The following is a 21,772-nucleotide window of genomic DNA, read 5'->3' as shown; positions in this document are numbered from 1 at the left end:
AGAAGGATTTTCACCACTTGGCATGATCTGGGAGTAGATTTGGGATCCCGCAGTCATCTTGTTTCACTGCTCTCTTCAGTCCCACGTTTGCTGTGGGCCACACTGTACCCCGGGAATTGTACGAACAGAGCAGTGGGGCTTTTGTCAGGAGAGGAAAAGGGGCGGGGGGCAAAATTGCACCTAGCACTTTTAAAAGCACCTCACCTATTTACAGCGATGTAACTGGAGTCTGTGGGGAGCAATGAGCGTTTCCAGAGGGCAAACCGGCTCACCCAAACACGCCTGCCTCTCCGCTAGCCTTAAGTGCACTCACAGTCCCAGGGTAGGGAAGCTTGCAAGGACACGAATAACTACACACAGCAACAGGCTCTTTAAATTGGCTAATTATACACATAGATTCTGCCTTCCAGGCTCAGAGCCTCACCTCTGGGACGGGGGAGGCAGATGGCCCTTTTCTTCCACAACCAGTGAAGCCCAAGGTTTTTTTAAGACACAGCTGAGAGCCTGAATTCTTAAAGTACATAGAGAGGTGTGCAGGCAAACGTACACCCAGTTGGCATGAAACAGCTTGACAGCTAGCAATGGATCCTGGGTTGTTTAAAACTCCTGACAAATAAACACCATCAAGGCTGAAATAATAGTTTAAAAAAATATTTCATTTTGTTTTTTTTAAAAAGAAAGTACATATAGATTTCCATTTCTGACAACAGCAAGAAGTCCAGAACTTTCCAATGACAAGGCAGTTTTATTTCCATAATTGCCTAAAGCAATAATAAACCTAAGCCACACAAAACCCGATCAATCAATCATGACAAACAGGGGAAAATTTCTATGGTGTTTATCCGAAGGACAGTCTGTGGGTTCACGATGACTGAAAAAGAATGAAAAGAGAGGAAAAAAAAGATCAGATGACAGCACAAAACTTGCGTACCTTTTGGAAGGCTCCTTAGCTACATTAGTGTAAGGCATGCCAAGGCGTGACGGTTTGCAGGAGGGGGTGCGCTGGCAGATGCTGCCACGTTGGCAGGACAGCTGCATACCACTGGTACGGCATGAACAAGAGGTCTAGGCAGAGCTCCCATGGGACTGTGTCAGGCTGGTCAAGGTTTTAGCATCCGTTCCATAAAAAAAAGGGTCATAACTTTTCTCTCTCTGAGTCCTAATCTGAGAAGGGACAGTCATTTGGTAATCAAAAAGCCTGCCACAGGATACTGTTAAGACCTGCTAATATCTGTGATTACCTATCCAATATTTAAGGCTTTGGAAAGAGAACAAGATTGCCTTTCTGCCCAGGATATTTTTTTTCCAGCAAGGTCTTTTGCAAGGCTATCTAACAAAGGGTGCTGGACCAAGGGAACATTAAGTCCCCGTGCTCTGAATACAGTGGGCACACCTGGGGCAGCGGGCTGGGAAAGAGGTGCTGTGCCATGAGGGGTCCTGGGGATACGGTGAATGAGGCTCCTTCCCCAGGCACTGCTCTTGTGTCACGATACCTCCCCCTCCCGGATCCAGCAACAAAACAGCAGGGAAGGAAGCTCTGTATTCTTTTCATCTTACTTTTCTTCCTTTGATAGTTGTGTCTCTTCCAAAAGCGCATGTTAATTTTTGGCCACGACTCCGTCTTTTCAATCACGGTAGCCTCCACACGGACGACATCTTTCCTTAAAAATAAATATTAAAAGTATCACTTTTTAATTATTTACATTCCCCTCCTATCAGTGAGCAGGTTTCTGGGGAAAAGCAACACACAGATAACACATCCTGCCTTACAGAGCCCAGATCCACAGGAACTACAAAGTCACCGTGGAAGGAGGGAAATCTGTCAGGTTGTTGGCTTCACGGTGCAAACAAAAGCCTCAAGGTGCTGTATGTGGATCAGCCAGGCGGTGTGATAGTTTGCAGGGCAGCACCTCTCTGCCACGTGAGGGATAAGATCAGAAACAGCTACAGAAGCAGTAGTAAGACAAACCTGCAGGGACTTGTAGGATTACAGTAAGATAAATTCCCCTGGCACGTTCACATAATCTTATGTGTCCTCCTTCGCTTACGGTACAGGTTAAACCCACCCGTGGCCCCTTCTCCTGTGCTATGCTCGTCAACACAGAAGTCCTTCCTCCTTCTATAAAGCATCACAGACAGCTGGAAGAAAGTCTTCTCACCTTGCTCACCTGAATAAGTCCTGACAAAGGCTCAGCAAAAAGATTTGGCCCACTGTTTCTAGCAGGAAGCACAGCTAATTGGCTGCTGGAGCAAGTCACTTCTCCTCCCACGTGCCTCTCTTCTGCCTCCCACTCTTGGTCTGTCATGCTTGTTTACCCCATATGGGAAGAGAAGACAGGGACTCACTGAGGATTGCACGTACTGCTCCCCACCCTGCAGCTGGGGGAGTTCAGGTTGAGCGGTGAGAACACTCAAAGACTCAAATTATTTCTAGATCTCATTACTACACATGGAAACTCTCAGCAAGTAAACATCCTCCCTCCCTGAGGACGGAGATGAAGAGTATGGCCCGTACTTCCTTCACAGGTGAGTAAAATCACAGAGTAATTCGTCCCGCCGCGCTACCTTACCACCACACGCAAACACACCTCCTGCCCACCCAGGGATTCTGCACAGCTCCGAGAGAAGAAGTCCCGCTGAAGTTAGAAACGGAGTGCTGGGATTTCTAGCTGCTATCTGAAAAATGCCAGAGCTGGAAAACAAGGTGGTCTGAATTACGCGCTGGAGGACCAGCTACCTGTCTGCACCACAGCTCCTCTCTGGGAAGATAAGTGCCTCCAGACAAGAGCCAGACTGAAGCTTTGGAAAGCGTGGTTTTAATCAACAGCCACAACGGAGGAGGAAGAGACACTCTTTCATGCAGCATCACTGCAGAATACCATTAAAAACTCATTAGCATGCTCACTTCACTGCCAGAAGACATTTAAAGAACATTTTCCTGACAAACGACTCTTGTCTGCACTTAAGGGGGGTAGAGCGGGGAAGCCCATCTAGCCTAACTGTTCCAGCAAAGTCACTAGGAGGCTGAAGGCTTTGAGACATTTACCACCTCTCTTAACATTTTACCCTCTGGGGTGTAATATATATCAGAGTCTGAATCCTTGAGGGAGGAGGGAAGGACAGCCAGAGGAGAAAACAGATATATCTGCATTTAGTGACTAGCCCAGAAGAAAATAGACATAAGATAATCTAGATTTTAAGAGATCACTGGGTGACCCTGACATCCCAGCTAAAGGATGTTAGCCAGATTCAGCCCAGTGATAGGACCCAACAGCACTACTGAAATACACAGCAAGCTTTGCAACGCTAGGAAAGAAACCCAAAAATGAACTGCACTCCAGGGGCTGGCCATGTTTTACCACTATAATTAGGGAGCTAGACTTTCTGGGTCTAATTCCTGCCCACTGAAGGCAAAGGGAAAGCTAAACTCCCACTGACTTCTCACAGGCTTGGACTGTAAAGGCACATAAGAAACTCACTAACGGTGATCACATGGGAAAACTGGAAAGCGGCCAGGCCAGATAAAGTGACCCAGTCACTGAAATCTCTGTGCTGCTCTCAGGAGAGCACAGGGCTTGCAGTAGCACAGCCAAACTATCCCTGATACAGCTCTCACCACTGGACCGCACTAGCTGTCCTAGGCTTTGGGTAGTATCCAGCCAAAGGGAGAAACATTGACACAGATCTGTAGATAAGTGTACCCCCCACATTGCTCATAGATGTTGACATGCTTTCAAGCATGTCTTTAAGGGTATTGTTGAGACAGTTGAATATCCAAGCGTGGCTTCACTCTGCAAGTCAAAGTTCAAGGCCAACAGGCCCCGGTGAGTCCTTCTCTGTTGGACAAAGCACTAGGACCTGCTGGTTGAAAGGCTGAAGCACAGCAGAAAACAACTTGCTGGTGAAGTGCATATGAACAGAAAAGTTCTCAGCAAAATAGAGCCCAAGAAAAAAAAAAAATCTTTATCAAATGTTTTAGGTATGACTGGAATGTCCATAAAAATAAAAAGGGGGTCACACATTTCCCAGAGTCTGACACAGACAGTCAGGCCTGCTGCTTTCAGCAGCAAAATGTTTCATGACAAAGCACATCTATCAGATTTTTGCAGGAGGCAAGAAAAATTCACACTGAAATCCCATAGATCTAAGTTGGGCTGAAAGCTATTGTCATTAAGCAGTGAAAAAGATCCAGGCAACCTACAACCCCAAAGGATCATAACTCTTAGAGGTAATAATTTCAACTGACAAGCTCGCTTGCTCCCTGCAGAAGGTACCCGAATCCCAGCCTGGCTGGCTGGCATAAGAACAGGTCCAAGGCCCTTTGTCTTTTCCACTGAAGCCACTGCAAAAATGGGCAGGTAGCAGGAGAAGGAGCCAGGTTCATCAAGAGGAAAAAATTCCCACCAGCTGTACTTTGTCTAGAAATAAGCTAAAATTTCTCATAGAGGCACCATTCATTTCACTCGGGTCTACAACAGCTAAGGACACTCAGCTGACAGCCTGAAATGCAAACCTGCCCCAGGTTACGCTCACTTCTAATCACAGCTTTAGAAGTGCACAACAATTTCTGCATTACACAGCTAAACAAAGTACAGCTGCATACTGCTTGATGCCCTTGTGCCAATCGACCAGACAGCAAGTTACTTGAACAAACACAAACCCCAACAGATTCCAGAGCAGAAGCCAGCTAGAAGTTCCCAGAATAGCCTCTGCCACGCAGATATGTTTTGTTGCACTGTTGTTTTTTTAAGGCTTTAGAGGAGTGTCATCTTGGGAGGTATCTGACTGCTACAGAAAATTAAAACATGACTATCTGCCCAAAACAGGACAAGTTCCTACCCGCCTCCAAGTTTGAACAGGGAGTGCAGCTGTAATGAACTGTCTTACGCAGACACTGGTGCAAGCATTCACTGATGTGTTTATTTTTAAAACAACAACAAAACAAAACCGCCTTTGTTTGCATCCAACCTCTTATCTCCCCTCCAAAATGTCTGTGGTTTAGGCACAACTGGGACCTATGTGAAAGAACTGCAGCCCATGTTGCTCATGACACACTGGGTTCTGCTTTCCTTTCCTCAGCTCTTATCGGAGAGCTGGGAACTCGGGAGGTTTCCCTACAGCTCGGAGGGAGGATGGCACCTCCTCACCAGGCTTTCATTCTGCCTGGTCAGCCTCCTCCTCCTCCCACTGATCTTCCTCTGCCAAAGGTACTGGAGTTCAAGCTAACACTGGCAGACGTGCAGTTTGGTCTGCTTTAAGCAACGGACAATGCTTTCCACACACTTACAGCCCCTGCAGGAACCAAACCGCCGTTTTTCTTCCTGTCCCAGAGCTCCTGGGTCTGGGGCCACATGCCAAGTCCAGCACACAAACTGAGAGCTGCAAAGAACCACCCCAGGACCACTGGTTAAGAGAGCCAGGTGAAGGACGGTGCTCCTAAACTGCCTGACATGGCATATCCCTGTCTGCAGAACTTGGGCTCGTATTTGAATTCCTGCAAGATGACATTTCTTGTCCTAACAATGAGATTCTCCCTCACTAAAATCTTCCACAAGCGCAGTATCTGGCAATAATTCAAAGACTCCTGACAGTCTGCTATTCCAGATCTATTTGCAGTACTGTTAAAAGGACTGGCAGCCCTCAAAATCCTGCCTAACACAGGGAACCCGAGGCAGCTACCACCAGCACAACTGAAGTCACGTTATCAACTGTACAAACACGTTACAAGTACCTCTTAAATACCAACAGCCCCCTGGTACCCCAGAAAGCACTCAGAAGTGAAACCAATCTGAAACTATGTGGTATTTCTAACCTGAATCTACAAGTCACCAAGAAACAATTCTCAGATGTACAAGTTCCTCCTTATCTGACTATCCTCTGCCAAAGTTGCTGCAGTTCAAGCTAAGACTGAAATGCGCGGTTTAGCCTGCAACCAGACCACAGCCAGGGCTTCCAGATACTTTGAGCACTTGCAACCCACCTTATCTCGACTTGCGTTTTACCACTAAAACCTCTTGTCCTGGGGAAAACAACAGTTCATGGCTCTGCTTCTGGCTAGCGCTAAGAGCTGAGCAGTAACACCTGGTCCACACACCACGTCCTTTCGGTACAGAAAAGGCTGAAGAACCAGCCGTCCTGCCAGTTTGTATAGCACGGCCTACAGCACTGGGATGGAGATGGCGCCAAGGGGGTAAACTCCTCCTCCCCAGTTCTGCGATTGCTGGACTATGGGACTAGGAGGAATGGAAAATTAGGAACTCTAAAATTAAGATTAAGGCCTGCTGGGTTAAGACAAGAGCAAAAGGAAATGGGTTAAAAAACCCAAATCAAATTAAGGGATGGGAAAGGATTTCTAGGTTATTCCAAGATGACTATCACTGAAATTAGGGTAAGGGAGTAAAGATGTTGAAGAGCTAGTTTACTCCTAGTTTGTGCAAGGCTTATACCATGAGAAAAACATCCAACCCAACAGAGGTGAATATCCTACAGTTACCTTCGAAATGGGTACTGCTGCTCTATCCTGGCACTGTGGCAACGGTTAGAGTCAGCAGAGGCTGATGAGCTTGTTTTATTGGTGATCCTTTCAAAAGCCATGGGGCTGGGAAAAAAGCTAGCGCTGATAAATCCAGGTTTCTCTTCAGTTTCAGGGACTGTAGGAGCCCTGAAGCTACAATTAAGCACAAGAATTGTCTTGAAGATAATTCTCGTATGAGACATCTTACCCCAGGAGTGGCCTTCCAATAAGCGTGAAGTCATCAGCACCAACCAGCAAAACCTATGGAAAATAAATCAGGTATATATCACTGGTTCATTGTCCCAGTAGAAATGTAAACAGTATCTTCCAAATTCTACAGTCACCATAAAGGAGTCAAACTGCTTAAAAATAGGCCTTGACACATTTCAAACCTGACACCGTTACTAGAGAGGGACAGTGGGAAAAGGCAGCTAACAGGCAAGAAACAGATTAAACAGACAGTCTTCCAGGAGAGCTTATCCTACTAAAACATACTTTAGAAGTATCTTTCACGTTGATCAGAACACAGTGAACCCTTCTGTTCTGGCTCACCAACAGTTGTAAAAGATACGAAAAGCAATACAGGGACGCAGAATAATATGCCTTGCATGGGATCTGAATGAATGGCAGCTCTTAAAATCATTGGATTTTTATAGCAATTGCTACGTATCCCAGTAGAGAAATGCTTTCCTCATTCTCCTCCATAAGGCCTCAAGATGGGCAATAAAGAAATGAACACCTCGGGGGGATTCACCATCCCTGGGACTAGCCCTTTTGTTTCAGGGCATTTCAACCACCTGCCTACCTAAAGGACCCAGCAGGATAATAGAGAGGATATCATGAGAAGAGGCAGCATTTCTTACAGGCTGCCTCCTTCCCCACACTAATTGTATGGCAGCAGTTAAAAGCAACATATAAATGGTCATGAGATGTTCTGACTTTTGTTTTAGACAGATACTTGCCAGTAAAATCCCAAAAGGGTTATGGTGGTTAGGCAAGTTTTTCACCTTCTTCACTCCCATCTAGACCTCTGCATTTCTAGCTGGCTACTCCATGCAAATCACTCCTCTCTCTGTGGTATACAAGGACGCAGGACACAGCTGAAGGCATGCCTAAAAAGGTGCCACAAAACTGGACTTCAAAGCAATGGATGAGTAGCAAAACTGCCCAGCTCTCCTTAACTGCTTGCTTGGCTCTACCCACCAACGTTAAGATTAAGCCAAGAGAATCCCACTTCATAATCTTTCATTTAAGTGTTGGATTAATGAGCCTCTACAAGTTCCTGCTAGTTAACCAAGACTAAGGATAAAGATATTGAATTGCATCTTGGCAATTCTCCCCTAGACACGCCATCCCTCTCCCTCCACCCAACATACTCAGCGTGATAAGGATCTTGCAAATGACTGAGCAGTGACAGTCTCTCTGGGAGTACCGCAAGTATTTTGGGTGTTGGAGTCTTAAGGTAAACACAGTCTTTAGCTGCCGTCTCTAGAAACAACAACTGTAATTTTCTTTTTTTGGATGAAGTTAGTACAACAAAAATCTGTCTCCTAACAGAGTCTGGCACGACTCATTCCAACCCTGTTCAACAGAAATCACAATAATATTATCACTAACAGAGTAACTGAAATTGGAACAAAAAATAAGGCAAAGCAAATAGCTGGAGTAAGAACGGGAGATCCGACAGGAGCTCTTCAGGATGTATTTTTAAAAACTGGTTATGGGTTTTGCCTCAGGGAACATTTGCAGGCAATTTGCTCCGGCCCCATACACAGTATGGCATCACAGGCACTGTGGAAGCATGGCACATCACCTTTTCCATCCGGATTCGGTCTCCGCATTCAGCCTCCAGTACATTGTCCATCATAATTAAATCTTCACTGGTTATTTTCCACTGCTTGCTGGCAAAGTGGACCACAGCAAAAAGCCTTCCGTACTGCCCCGTTGCGATCATCTTGTTCACCTTTTGTACCACTTCTGTTGGCAAACAGCAGGGAAGGAATCAGTGTAGAAAACCCAGCAAGGTGTGAAGAGCTGTTCAAAACTAATTCAGCCGCACTGCTCTCCCACCAAAACTCTTATCTTCTGGGAATCCTTAAGCAAGGATCAACAGCAACGTTGTTCCCTACGACTTGTGAGCCTCCCTTTTGTAAACTTAATCACCTATTTGTATTTTAGTTGCTGGCAAACCCATGCATAAGTAAACACCTAGTATATATACTGTGCAGCTAATCTAGGACTGTTGAATTCTCAGCCTATTTCTTAGGCATCCTAAAATGCACTGTATTCAGATATAAAGCGTTCCAGAAAAGAGCGCTTGTCCATGCATCCTACATCTGGAGGGGAGCTCCTCTCAATTTCCAAGTCACGTGGAGAAGGCCCAGGACTCTGAATACTGCGTAAGGCATGCAGGAACATCAGGAAGGGTTTGGCAAAGTACACAGGAAAAAGGGCTCCAGCATACTAACAAAGCCTGGCCTGAGAACTTGAACCTGCAGCAAAGACAAGAGACCTTTCCCTCACACTTTTCCAGAAAATCTCTTCCCATATGCACATGCAGGCAGAGCAGGTGCCAGGAGCAGGACAAATCCCAGGGATGAGGTCCTGCACATGAACAAACTCCATTTTCTGTGATCACCTTCTTGAGCAGTGAAGCCAAAACCAATTTTTATGGGAACATCAAAAGGTATTGCTTAATGAGTGCCATTCCACTGCCAAATAGTAGATTTCCACCCTCTTGAGCTGTTCAGAAAAAGAGCAACTTTTCTGTAACTGGAAAAATAGATTTTCTTCATTGTCCTCAAAAGTGGCTGAATCATTTTTTCTTGGAATGTAAACGAAACAACTTCCATTTGGGACAGACAAGAATTTAGCAGCCAGTCAAACCAAACCCAGCCTTTACAGGAACAGTCTGAAAGTGTCCAAGTTTCAACCCAGCAGACGCAAACTATTAAAGGCAGAGGTAAGAACAGAAATTATTTGCAAGGCAGTAGTTGCTGCAGTTCCCACTATGATGAAGAGTTTAGCTTCTGTGTTGCTGTAATTGCTGTCCCAGAAGAAAAATCCACTGTGTGTTCTTTTCTCCAATTCACAGTGGTCCACTACAAAAAGTCCACAGAAAAAACACAACCCCCTTCTCTTTGTTATGCCCTCAGCTGCACAACGGGTACAATAAATTTCTTCCAGCTCTAAACTGCCCATCTAGGTATATCAGTAGTCCTGTGGTCAACATTTCAAACCCAAAATTTCAAAATGCTGGCCTACAATTTTCTCTTAGCAAAAACCATGTAGAGTCATGCTCTAACAAGGGTTATTTCCTTGTCAAAAATCAACTTTCTACCCACGGGGCTTTCTCATCTTTTTGTAACCAAAAAATGTACATTTTCTCCACTGTACTTGGGCTCTGAAGTTGTTGATAACTCTTCCAAACACCTCTAGTGACAGGAAACATCAAGTGATGTTACCATTTGATTGCTACTATGGCTTGTATCTCAGCACCATGTGGAGCGACCCCTCCTAAAATATCCATGGCTGTTTCCATAGCCAGCAGGAAAACAGAAGGCGGAACTCAAATGCTCTCGCTGTTGTTTGCTTTGGACAAGCACAGCCAGGAGATAATGATGCAAGCTCATAAACAGTAGGAGGTTACAAGGCATGGAAATCACAGCGGCCCTGAGGATCCCACGTGAATCAATCAGGGGAACGTGGGACCCTGTTCACCACAGGGCTTCAGCAAATCAAACCGAGCAGTTTATGGTTCACTACGGGGCCAAACCATGCTCAGGGACAGAACACTCATCTGTCACTTGAGCAATCCCAGGAGCACAAAGGATAAAAAGCAGGATGCAAAACAGCCAGAGAGGAGACCTGGAGCAGGAGGCTCTCTCCAGAGCACACCACTCACACAGTTACTAACACACTTCAGCCAGATGATAGGGGACTATCTGCAAAAAGGTGGACACAACTCAGCTTTTCTCCTCTCACTCTCTCCTTGTAAAAGAACTCCTCTCCTTTACTTCCCGGGTCTCTCCCATCTAAAGCAGAGAAGTCAGGTGCCTTTCAGAGATGTCCCAGAGGATAACGCAATGAGACAGTAAGACTACCTGTTAACAAACACAGGAGGTCACTGCCTGCATGAAGCACACAGCTGCTAATTGCCACCACCACAGCAACTGTAAAAGAAATTCACCTGCTGGGGCTTATTACTGCGTAGTTCTCAGAAACAGCCTGTACAAGCGTTGGCTTCCCCACTACCATCCCTAGCACGGTCTAGGATGACAACAGCCCCACCTGGGCAACATGAGATGACACATATGCCTTCTCCGTATTGGATTTTCACATCCCCACCTGCCAGGGAAACCCGTGTCTGGTTACAGGTGGAAGACTGACATGTTCTAGTAAGGCTTAGCAATGAGGATGGTTGCTAAACAGCTATGGGCACTTTACTCACTGACTTGTGAGGCTGACCGCTGTACGGTCCACGTGCTCCTTTCAGGAGGACCACTGGTTGCATTCAACGGTCCTGACTAGATGCGGGGACAAGAATGCGTTCACTAACATTACGTCACTTCCCAGCTGCTCATTGCCTTATGTCACACCTCTACAGCTCTGTCGTGTGCCCACCATCCAACTGCTTATGCCAGCTCTAGTGTTCTGTTTTATGCACTAAAATACACCAGCTCTCTGATGTGCCCACCATCCAACTGCTTATGCTGGCTTTAGCTTTTTGATTTATCCATTAAAAGAAAAATAATTGTTTTCTCCTGTCCAAAAGGCTTGTTTCATGCTTTAGAAAGCAACACATCACATCAGGTAAGATGCCTCTGGGAGTGTTACAAACTGTCATAAACTAAGGAGGCCTCATATTCTACCCAAATCTCCAATACCAGCAGCTGGAGCACAAGTCCAGTGACACTAACACATGCCAGAAATGAGACAAAAATGTGAAGAACAAAAACGAGCTCCCATCATTGAAGACATTTATGCTTAATCAGGCCACCAATGGCAATACTGGAGTGCTAGTCTTCACTTGGAGACTTGAGACGTTTACCTGCATGATACTTTGCTTCTTCTACTGGATCTGGAAGCTTCACTTCAGGCCATGGGGGTGAAGTCAGAGATGTTTTGGCAACATGTCTGTGAATGATAAGGTAAGATTCACTTGTAGCAAACAGGTATTGTCAAGAGATGTAAAACATGAAGAGAGGACAAAAGGTAAAAGAAGCTGGAGATGGAGTAGAAAGTAGTTTTCCACTGGGGGAGCAGAAGTTGTACAGGAGACTTAATGATTTGTCAGTGTGAAAGACTCGACCCAAGCCCACTAGGGCCAGAAGGCAATTTCCCACAGATCACATTTTGCTTTGTAGCGGCTCATGAGCAAGGAGAGGTTTTCTGTTCTGGTCTTAAGTGTTACAGACAGAGGGTGGCAGGCAAGGCAAAAGCCATGTTACCTCCCTAGGACTTAATCCAATGGAGGACACTGGATATGGCAAAGTCCCCAGACCTTCCTTCCAACACCTGGCAAAAGCACTCCAGTAGGACAAGAAATGCTGCAACAGTGCTGAAGCTGCAACCCATATCAGAAGGCTGTTCAAAACCATGCAGAAAACGCTTGGTCTCATTTCTGAGTTCAACCTGCAAATGCTCTACCAAACACAGCTGCTGCTCCCAGGGCTTAACGTCATTTAGGTCCACCATGAACTGCAGCAAGCTTTAAGAAAAAGGGAAAAATGCCTCAGTGGTTGGTTTGCTTAATTCCCATCCTAGCATAAAAGTCAGTATGGGGAAATGGATTTTTTTTTCCCCCCCTTTTTTTTTTTTTACTTCCCACTTCAGAATGTTGTTTGAAATAGTTTGAAACAAAGGAAAAGTGTAGAAAGAAACAGATTGAAAATTAACTGAAAATTCACCTAGGCTAGGTTATCACTTGTTCCTGACGTTGAGATCTGCAGCTGGATGTGCTAGTGGTGACCAAGCTCAGCGACCACCGGTGACTTTCCACCGCCTTCTTTTTGCAGACTGGAATTTTGTCACCAACTCCAATGGAAACAGACCTACCTTAAGCCTTGCTTACACCTGAGTTTTAGATAAAAGGCTCTTGTTAAGCTTTTCCAGGTATAGATACAAGTTACCTCCACCACAGCTGAGAGGCTGAACACATTAACGCTCCTGAACCCACTTCAGCACCAAGCAAATCCCTGAAGTTACCCGATAGTGGTGAGCATCCGGGAGGAAGCCACGCGCCTTTGATGAGGAAGAAGGGCTAATGAGCATTCCTAAACCAGCCCTGAGCGCTACACATGCTACGAATGACTCACAGGCATCCTTTTTTCCTCTATTCTTTGAAGCTCTTCTCTGTTAAATAGAGAGTTTAGAGAGGGCCTTAAGATCACAGCTGGGTTCTTTACAGGAGAGTTATGAGGCTGCTCTTCTTTTGTCACTTACAGCTGCATTCCCTGAATGGCGATAATAACGGCTTCTCCCACCCCCAGTGCGATTCAGCATTTAATACCACAAACATTTAGCCCAAAAGCCTCTTCTGTGCCATTACCATGTCTGTCTACAATCGACAACACCACACTGGGGAGGGACTAGCAGCGGCATCTAACAAGACTTCTCAGGCCCATGCCTATCTTGGTTCAGGTTGACCACAGAAGGGAGCGGGAGCGTGCACCGTCCCACATCCATCCAGCCAAGCACAAGCATTGCTCCTCACAATGACTTTCAGCACCAAGATATTTTGCTAAAAGGTGCAAATTAAATCCTTATTCTTCTTGACAGGGTAGCTTCCACTGTTGTGATAGAGAATCGCTTTCATAACCTCTCTTTTCAAACACTCTGCAACTGTACCGCTGAGACAAGAGCCTCTCCATTTCAAGACGTTGCATCAGTCCCTGAAGACCTTCCTGGTGACCAGCCCTGGGGGACTCCCGAGCATCACAGACGCGTCCCTTTAGGATCGTTCAGCACTGATACAATCACGGGAGCAACCACAGCTCAAACTGCACCAGCACCTGAATGACAAATTCTGTGCAGAAGACATCTTACCTGAAGCCTGCTCTACTTTTTACACTTAGATGTTGCTCTCTTACTTACTGAAAATGGTATATGGCTGTCACAACTGACACCTTCCATTTAGTGAATAAACTGGGGGCCTGAAGGCAAGCAGGCTACAGTATGGATACAGAACGAAAGACTGAGAACTGCCAGGGGCGTTTCAGCTAGCAGCCAGCAACATGTTCTCATTAGCTGTCATGGTGGATTCTTTCTGCTTTTCTCAAGATTATCACTGGGAGGGATCCTCTGCCTCAAAACTGAACTAATTCCTGACTGCCTCAAGCCCTGTAGTCAATACTGCAGGTACCTGCATGCACACACCGCCTTTCTTGACAGTGGCGCAGACAGCACTAAATCACGAGAACCCCGTTTAAAACATCAGAGCTGAACAACAATTAACGCTGCTCAAATGTGCCACAGGGTGTTAATTCAAAAATGAAACACTACGTGAAACTCACAGCGTGAGTTTGAGTGGAAAAAATGCAAATACCACTTACTTATAATTCGCTGTTTTTCAAGATCTCTAGGACAAGGAGCAACAACAAGGAGGACCAGAGGCAGCTGTTTTCATCCTGCATAAGAGCCGGTTACAAAAACTATTGATTTGTTCCCAAAGAACTGGAGAGAAAAGCACCACTCTAACCAGGGACAGTACTTTGCACATGCAGTGCTTTCATCAGAACTGTGGTACACGTTTCAGGGGGCAGGGAAAGGAGGCACAAGGCCCATCCTGCAGCACTCAGAGATTATCCTGAGAGGTGCCAAGTGCCTTTACTCAGAAAGAGACACGTGACCAAAAGGCATCACATTATAGTTCCTTATTAAGCAAGAATCTACGATACCACAAAGACAATCTCAGATTTAAAGAGGGGGGAGATTCACTCTGGATCTCAATGAGATGACCAGAAAGGTATTAGTTTCTGAAATCTGAAGAGAAAGGTGCTGCTCAGTAAATACCGTTTCCATCATGAATGGGAAATTCAGGATTTCCTCTCCGCCGAGACCCACACTTTCTATAAATAACACAGCATGTGCAAACGGCACAAAATACTCAGGAAAAAACATTAGATGCTAGTGAAAGAAGGCAAAATTAACACAGCAGCAGTTGCGTTTGATCGGTTTACTCTGTAATGCCCAGCAATGCCTCTCAAAGGGCTTTAATTTAACAGAAACTCGAAGCACTTGCAAGCAAGTATATAACCACAAGCACCAAGGCTTTGTGGGTCTGTTGCGGGGTTTAGTAATAACGTTGGGTGCTGTGTCACAGAGGCAGAGATCCAAACTGTGTTCCCATGCACTTGAGGACCAGCGGGAAGAGGCCACCCCCCTGCACCCTTCAGCAGCACAGAGGGAATGAGCAAATCCTGTCATTTTTCCCCGATTCTGCTCACAGGAGTTCTCTATTTCTGCAGTGTCCCCTTCTGGTTAAAGCAAGCAGCAGCACAGCCTGCAGCTCTGTCTTGCGTGAGATCCCAGCAGAGGAAACAAAATAAAGCCACAAACAAGCAGCTCTCAAAGTGCAGAAACAAATGAAGCCTGAAGTTTCCTGGCTTGGCATCCTGTAGTGCTTGAGCTGTTAATCACATTTTATGAAGACTGCAGTGCAAGTTCAGTATTTATCAGGAGGCTCCAGGCAGGAGATGAACCTTGCCTGAGGAGCAGACTACCTGTACCTAAAAAGATGAGTGGCAGCTGAAGCCCTTTCTGCAGCTGAGGAGTTTGCAATGTCCTGACTTGAGTGGCTTCTCTGCTGTCTACTATGGGCTGAGCCCACACCGCGGCCCTTTTCTCAGTGGAGGATCTAATTATCTGCCCCCAGGCTCAGCTGCTTAATTTCACAAAACCACAGAAGCATCCTTCTGGCAAAGGTGACTGAAGGCGGGCAGAGAGTCCAAAGCTTATTGGGAAGCGACAGCCTGACAAAAGGGTCAGACAAGCCTCCTTTCCAAAGGAAAAACAAACTGCCTTCCTCACCCCCACCAAGGAAGGTCAGCATTTCAAGGGGCAAAAAGCGAAGCAGAAAGTCATTTGACATTACCCTTGCTGCAGTGACGTGCTCTGGGAACTCTGGTGCCGAACCGCAGATGAAAGCAAGAAGGCTAAAAGGGAGAGAGGGAAAAAGAATTAAAAATAAGCAGCGACTGCTGGGTTGTTAGGCCCTGGTGAGGCAGCATTACAGCAATGCTGAAGCGTCACAGCGCTGGTCAGCTTCATGGTACCACTTTTCTGCCTGTAAAAGCTTCGTTCAGTTTTATCATGACAGGCAAAGACCAAGGGGGAAGCAAAACAAGATACGCAATAAGAGAAAGGACCCATCAGTTGTGTGCAGCATTGCAAGAGAGCACGAGAAAGGCCTCCCACCGCAAAAACACTTATTTCAAGTGATACTTCCAGCTAGACACAACAATTTAACATGGTTACACTCAGAGCACCCCACCTCTTTTGGAAAACAATGTGACCGAAAGGCAGAGGGGAGGAACAGGCGGTCTGAAGAACACTGTGGTGCGCTCTCTCAATTCTGAGCACTAACTGATGCTGCTAGAAGGATCCTTTCCAACCCTCCGGGCCCTCCAAAAAGGGGAGAGGAGCTATTACACAACGTTTACCAGGTGATTCTCAGCAACTTCTACTCAGCCTTACAAAGTTTCCACACTGAAAAGAGAGAGGGAAGACAAGGCGTATTGCCAGTAACTCACTGGCCCTGTAGCTCCCAAGCACACACCGCAATGCCAAGCGGAACACAGTGAACTGGAAGAGCGGGGCAGGTTCAGCAGATTTGGTTTTAACACTCCTGTGTCTGGGTTTTCACCATCCCAAACACGCCTTTTCCTTCTAGGCAAGGGGAATGGAGGAACTACGTAGCTAAACAAGTAACAACAACGGAAGATGGGAATTAGAAAAACGTATTCACGCTTTTCAGAGCTACATATACACGAGCTAACGTTCACCAAAACAGTGAAGCTGTGTTACCGTTCCAACACACAGATCTTCAAAGAACGAGTGGTTTACTACAACTTAAATTACACTTTGAGGGTAGCTTCAGCATTTTTTTTGGAAAGGAACTGGGCCCGCACACTCTGTTAATTAGCAGAAAGAGATGAAGGCCTAAAAACACATGCTCAAGAATTTATCCCTATGTTACCTCAGGGATAACAATTTCCTTTCTGGAACAATTTGCTTAATTAAAAGACAGATGGTGCACAGCTTCTTTGCAGGGACATTATCTTTCTCACCCACCAGCCAAAGCACGACCTATACAAGGGGCCGGAAAGACCTCTTAACACCAAATGTACTGAACCACCTCACCCCCAGAAGCTGCAGCTCACCAAGGTCACGCTCACCCGGCACAGAAACCAAACCCAGATGTGAAGCCAGGGCCCCCAAGCCCCCAGTCTGCTCCCACAACAAACACCCTGCCCGCTTCCCAGCCCAGTGAGGAAGGGAGGAGGTTGATGGAGTCCCTACCCTCCCCCCCCCCCCCCCCCCCCCCCCCCCCCCCCCCCCCCCCCCCCCCCCCCAATCCCTGGATTTTGCTGACACGTTCCTACCAGTCTAGGAAAAAAGTGTGCAAAGCTGATTCTCCTTTTTGTTAGCGCTTCTTCCTCCCCTGCCCCCAAACCTCCCGGCTGCTCCAAGGCTGATGCTGGTAAAGACCCGACTCGCTCCTCTTGCTCCCCTTGCACCTCTGCAGCTTCCCCTCACGGGGAGAGCTCCGGGGCTCACCCACCACGTACCTGGCGCGGATAAACCGGGGCCACGAGGCGGCCGGGGGCTGGAGCACCTACCCTGCGTGGGGAGGCCGCGGGGGCTCGCTGGGTGCGCGGAGGGGACGGGGCCCCCGCCCCACGGGGAGGCCGCGGAGGGGCCGGGCCGCGTCGTTCCAACTGCGGGCGGTGGAGACCCTGCCCCGCCACCTCCCTCCTTCCCTCCCTCCCTCCCTCCCCCGGCCGGAGCGGAGCTCGGAGCGTCGCGTCGCACCTCACCTGCAACCCGCCGCCGGGCCCCCGCCACCACCGCCGCCGCCATCGCGGTGACCCCTGACCCCCGCCCCGGAAGCGGAAGAAGTGCCCGGCGGGGCAAAGGGGAGGGGCCATGGCAGCGGGGCCATGGCGGCGGAGGCGGCGGAGCGGCACCTGGAGCTGCTGCGGGAGGAGCGGGAGGCCGAGCTCGCCGAGAGCAGGTACCGCCGGGCCGCCTTGCCCCCACAGAGCCTGCTGTGGCCTGTAGCACCCCTGACGCGCCGACCCCGGCGGGGCCCGCTGTCACCTATGGGAGACGCTGCCGGACTCACCCCTGTAGGGCCTGCTGTCACCTATAGGAAGCCCTGATGGACCCTCCCCCCGGGACCGGCTGTCACGTATGGGAAACGCTGACAGACATACCTCTAAGGGACTTACGGTCATCTATAAGAAACCCTGCTGACTCGCTGCTATAGGACCTCCTGTCACCTGTGGGAAACCTGCTGTCACCTGTAGGAAATGCTGCTGTACTCACTCCTATATAACCAGCGCATCCCAACAGGAAGCCCACCCTATAGGGCCTGCTCTAATCTATGGGAAACCCTGCTGGCCTCACCCCTGTAGGACCAGCTCATCCCTGTAGGAATCCTTCTTAGACTCAGCCTGTAGGGCTTGCTGTCACCTATAGGATCCAAGCTCATGTCAGCAACACCCTGGGGCTCCCCTTCTCCTCCCCCAGGCCCCGGAGGGGGGTGCTGGGACCCTGCAGCCCCAGCGCTCGAGCTGAAACCAAATCCCGCCTGATTCACGTGGATTCGTGGTGCCAGGGAGGGCGAGGGTAGCACCAGGTGCCCCCCCGGTTGCATGGGGCCATGTCGGGGGCGCAGACGCCCCCACTTCTGGTGCCAGTAATGCCTGGCCTTGCCCAGCCCCGAGGACAGAGGGTTCCAGGAGACAGGACAAGGTCATTCCACAGCTGCCTGAAGTTCCCCAACACTCCAGCTCCCTACAAACCAACCTGCAGGAAACAAGCCAAACTGGGGGACTGAAGAGAATAAACCTGGGGGATTGTCTTTTTTGTTTTGATTTATACAAAAATAAAGACACCCCCCCCACCCCACCCCGAGCGAGGCTGTGGGGCAAACGCAGCTCCTGCAGCACACTTTGGCCCCAAAGGACAGCAGTCCGCAAAGCTGCTGCCTGCATTTTGTGCCACAGTCACCTGTAGCCTGCACGTCTGTGCCAGTCACCCGCTCCTCTTCCCTGTGCAGCCGCCTGCGTGGTGTTTGTTGGAGGTTAGCGCAACTTCGTGTAAAAAATGGCAAATCTTCCATTTTAGCGCTTGGATGTGATAGGAGAAAATTCAGGTTACTCTCTCCTGAGTCGTGGGTAACTGGGCAGGTCCTTTCTTTTCACACCCGGACAGCAGAGAGGAAAATGCACATAAACAGATGTTACCTCTTCTCCAGGCTCTGTGAGCATCGCCCTGTTTCCCAAAATAAGCCTGTGGAAGCAAATCTAGTTACATCATTACAAAGTGATTGCATAAGCCAACACTTCAATAAGCTGATGTCCCTTTTGCCATCGTCCTTACCCTTCTTTTCCATCTCCTCCCCTGTCGTCTTCTGTTTTGTCTTCTGAAGCTTTGAATCTCAGCTTCAGTCCAGCAAATGGTTTTCACGCCTCTGTGTGGTTTCCAGGGCATGGCAGGAAAGCATCTCCCTGAAGGAATTACAGCGCAGAGGCGTCTGCTTGCTAAAGCTCCAAGCTGCCAGCCAGAGAACCGGCCTCTTCGGACGGCTGCTCGTGACATTTCAGCCTAGAAAATATGATTCAGATGCCGAGCTGCCCTATAACAGTTTCGGGCCTGGTAAGTGATATTCCAGTCGGTGCAAAGTGGGTAAAGTAAGAGATGACCAATGTCTTCTTCCTAACATCTTTCTAATGTGATATTTGTAAAGACTGAGCAATTCATGCCGCAAAGGAAGGGAGAAAATGTTGTGGCTACAGGATGAATCTAGAGAAAAATAGCCTCTTTTTCCCTTGGCTTGTTACGGACGTGTATGTTGCACCAGGAAATAGTGCTAGTGATTAAAGAGCTGGCTTTCCTCCTTCTGAATCCATAAAAACAAAGCCTTGGTCTCTTGTCATTAAAGATTTTGTGGAATTCTTTGTACAAGCCAAAGCGTTCATGCTTATGTCTTGCGGTAGGTAAGGAGCTTTTGTCGCTTACACTTTACTTGCAAAATGGAAAGTGGATTTTCCTTCCTGAGTTGCCATATTTCCTCCCTTCCCTGTACTGTTATTTTTGGCGAGGAAGAGGAAGTATGTACCGTTATTAGTTGACAGACCTGGATTTCTGTTGGAAATAAAGGTACTAGAGAAATACAGACTCACCAGCACACCAGCCAGTGCTCTTTTCGCTTGTGTCTCACCCTCTGCCATCACTTCCATGAAAACATGACCAGGAGTGTCAGAGCTGAGCTGTTGCCCCCGTTGCTGGTGTCAGAGGACGGCGAGGACGCTGTCTGCCGTGCTGTAACCGGCTGTGCAGCCTTAGCCCTCGGAAGCACTTGGGTTTGACTGTGAAGTAGTTCCAAGTGAGCCTGCAGTACACCCTCTATTTTTTCCCTGCAGAGACCCTTCTTCTCCTTTCCTTAGGCAACGAGGGGATTGCCTTGCACTCTCCAAAACTGGTCCAACAAGAGAGAAGCTGGCTGCACCAGATAATTTTCTGGTTTCGTATAGTAATTTTCTTGGTTTAGTTTGCTAGATCATTGAGCTTGCTAAGCAGGTGCATCGTGGGGAACCAGACTGTTTCTGACCCTGGTCGCACTCTGGTACTGTTTCCAAGTGTGTTGAAGTTCAGTTTGTTGATGCATTCTTTGTCACCCAGGCCTCCAAGCTGCTGACTTTTGAAATGACAATGACTCATTGCAGATTGGGGTCTCAGCCTTGAGAGCATCTGCCAGTGCTCTTCAAAGAGAAATAACATTGCCATAGCAGTAAATTATTCCCGGGACACAAGCATTTTAATGTAAGAGCTGATGGACCTTACGGAGGAAAGCTTCCCATAGTTTGTAAATTTGAAATTTAATCCTCAATGAATGTGAGTCCCAGCTAAGTTACAAACTTAGTCAAACATACTGCTCAAAATCTCCATTTCACCGTTACACTATGTAGTTCGACTCTTTCGTCGTCTCACAGTGACTGTGAAAAGCTGTAGCGAGCCCTTAAAAAGCTCTGGTCTATCTTAGTTCTACTGACTGGCATGTAGCAGTCATCTGGGAGGCACATATTGTCACACAGACTCCTTGGCTATTATTTAAAAATAAAATGAATGTAAAATGATTTGTCTGAGAGTTCAGAGAAATCAGGTTCTCCCAAGGTCTGTGTGAAAGCACGTTGGCTTTCTGAGCAGCTCTGGCTATGGCAAGCACTGCTGGCCTCCACCCCAAGACCTGTGGTGTGGGGGGGTCTGAAGGCAGCTGGTTAGTTGCTGTCTGGTGTCTTCTCACTGCTAATTGTCCTTTTGCTCCCTCTTGCTGTGTGCTCTCTGTCAGCTAAGAAAAGGATATTCTCCTTCGTTATGGGCTGGACACAAATTCTGACCTTGGCAGGAAACACAGTGCTAGAGCTGTGGTTGGTGTAGGTGATCCTGCTGCCTGCATTGGACCGTGCTTGGTTGCTGGTCTCCTCAAAAGAGCCTCTTTTCAAAATGTTTGCCCTGCTTCACGCTCTCTCTTCAAACTTGTCTTTGCAGGGGACATTGTGGGCCTTTACGATTCAGCTGGCCAGCGCGATCCACTCTCCACCGGCATCGTAACACGTGTCACCGCCAAAGCAGTGACTGTTGCCTTTGAGGAATCTCGAGATGGCATGCTGAGCTTGGAGCGAGAGAGCTCTTACCGCCTGCTGAAATTAGCCAACGACGTCACCTACAACAGGCTGAAAAAGTAAGGGCCATGGGGTTGCAGCTCACCTACGGTCACTCTGCTCAGGAGTGCAAAAGCCAACTGAAAATTGCCAAGTTTGTTCTGGAAAAGCTCTTCTGAGACAGTTCTCAGTTTACTTCACTAGGCTTGGTTTCTCTCCTTTCCTATCTTATTCCTCTTACTCCGGTAGCAGCTCCACTTAGGGGAGGTATCCACCTTTTGGATGTGCCTTTCTTTTTCTGCTAACTACTGAGGGAACCCACACTGAGATAACTCAATTGGTTATGTTATGCTACAGTGGCACAACA

General features: G+C 47.7%; 2 protein-coding genes across 2 annotated transcripts in view; one reads left to right on the top strand and one right to left on the bottom strand.

Annotated features, from left to right (window-relative positions):
• Nucleotides 1-641: 641 nt before the first annotated feature.
• MRPL21 (mitochondrial ribosomal protein L21) lies at nt 642-12,447 on the bottom strand. The gene is made up of 6 exons (XM_050897567.1): nt 12,424-12,447; nt 11,565-11,650; nt 8,328-8,491; nt 6,723-6,775; nt 1,558-1,661; nt 642-871 (listed from the first exon to the last, which is right to left on the bottom strand). The coding sequence occupies exons 3-6, from the start codon at nt 8,466-8,468 to the stop codon at nt 807-809; spliced, it is 363 nt and encodes a 120-aa protein (XP_050753524.1). The 5' UTR covers nt 8,469-8,491; nt 11,565-11,650; nt 12,424-12,447; the 3' UTR covers nt 642-806.
• Nucleotides 12,448-17,676: 5,229 nt separating this feature from the next.
• Nucleotides 17,677-21,772, top strand: part of IGHMBP2 (immunoglobulin mu DNA binding protein 2) — a 46,714-nt gene continuing 42,618 nt past the window's right edge. The window contains exons 1-3 of the mRNA XM_050897556.1: nt 17,677-17,750; nt 19,230-19,399; nt 21,293-21,485. Coding sequence (XP_050753513.1) covers nt 17,677-17,750; nt 19,230-19,399; nt 21,293-21,485 — 437 coding nt within the window. The remainder of the gene's footprint in view (nt 17,751-19,229; nt 19,400-21,292; nt 21,486-21,772) is intronic.

This window comes from Gymnogyps californianus, chromosome 5 (genome assembly GCF_018139145.2).
Source record: "Gymnogyps californianus isolate 813 chromosome 5, ASM1813914v2, whole genome shotgun sequence".
Lineage (NCBI taxonomy): Eukaryota > Metazoa > Chordata > Aves > Accipitriformes > Cathartidae > Gymnogyps > Gymnogyps californianus.
Note: the sequence above shows the minus strand (reverse complement) of the source record. Positions and strands in the feature narration are given on the sequence as shown.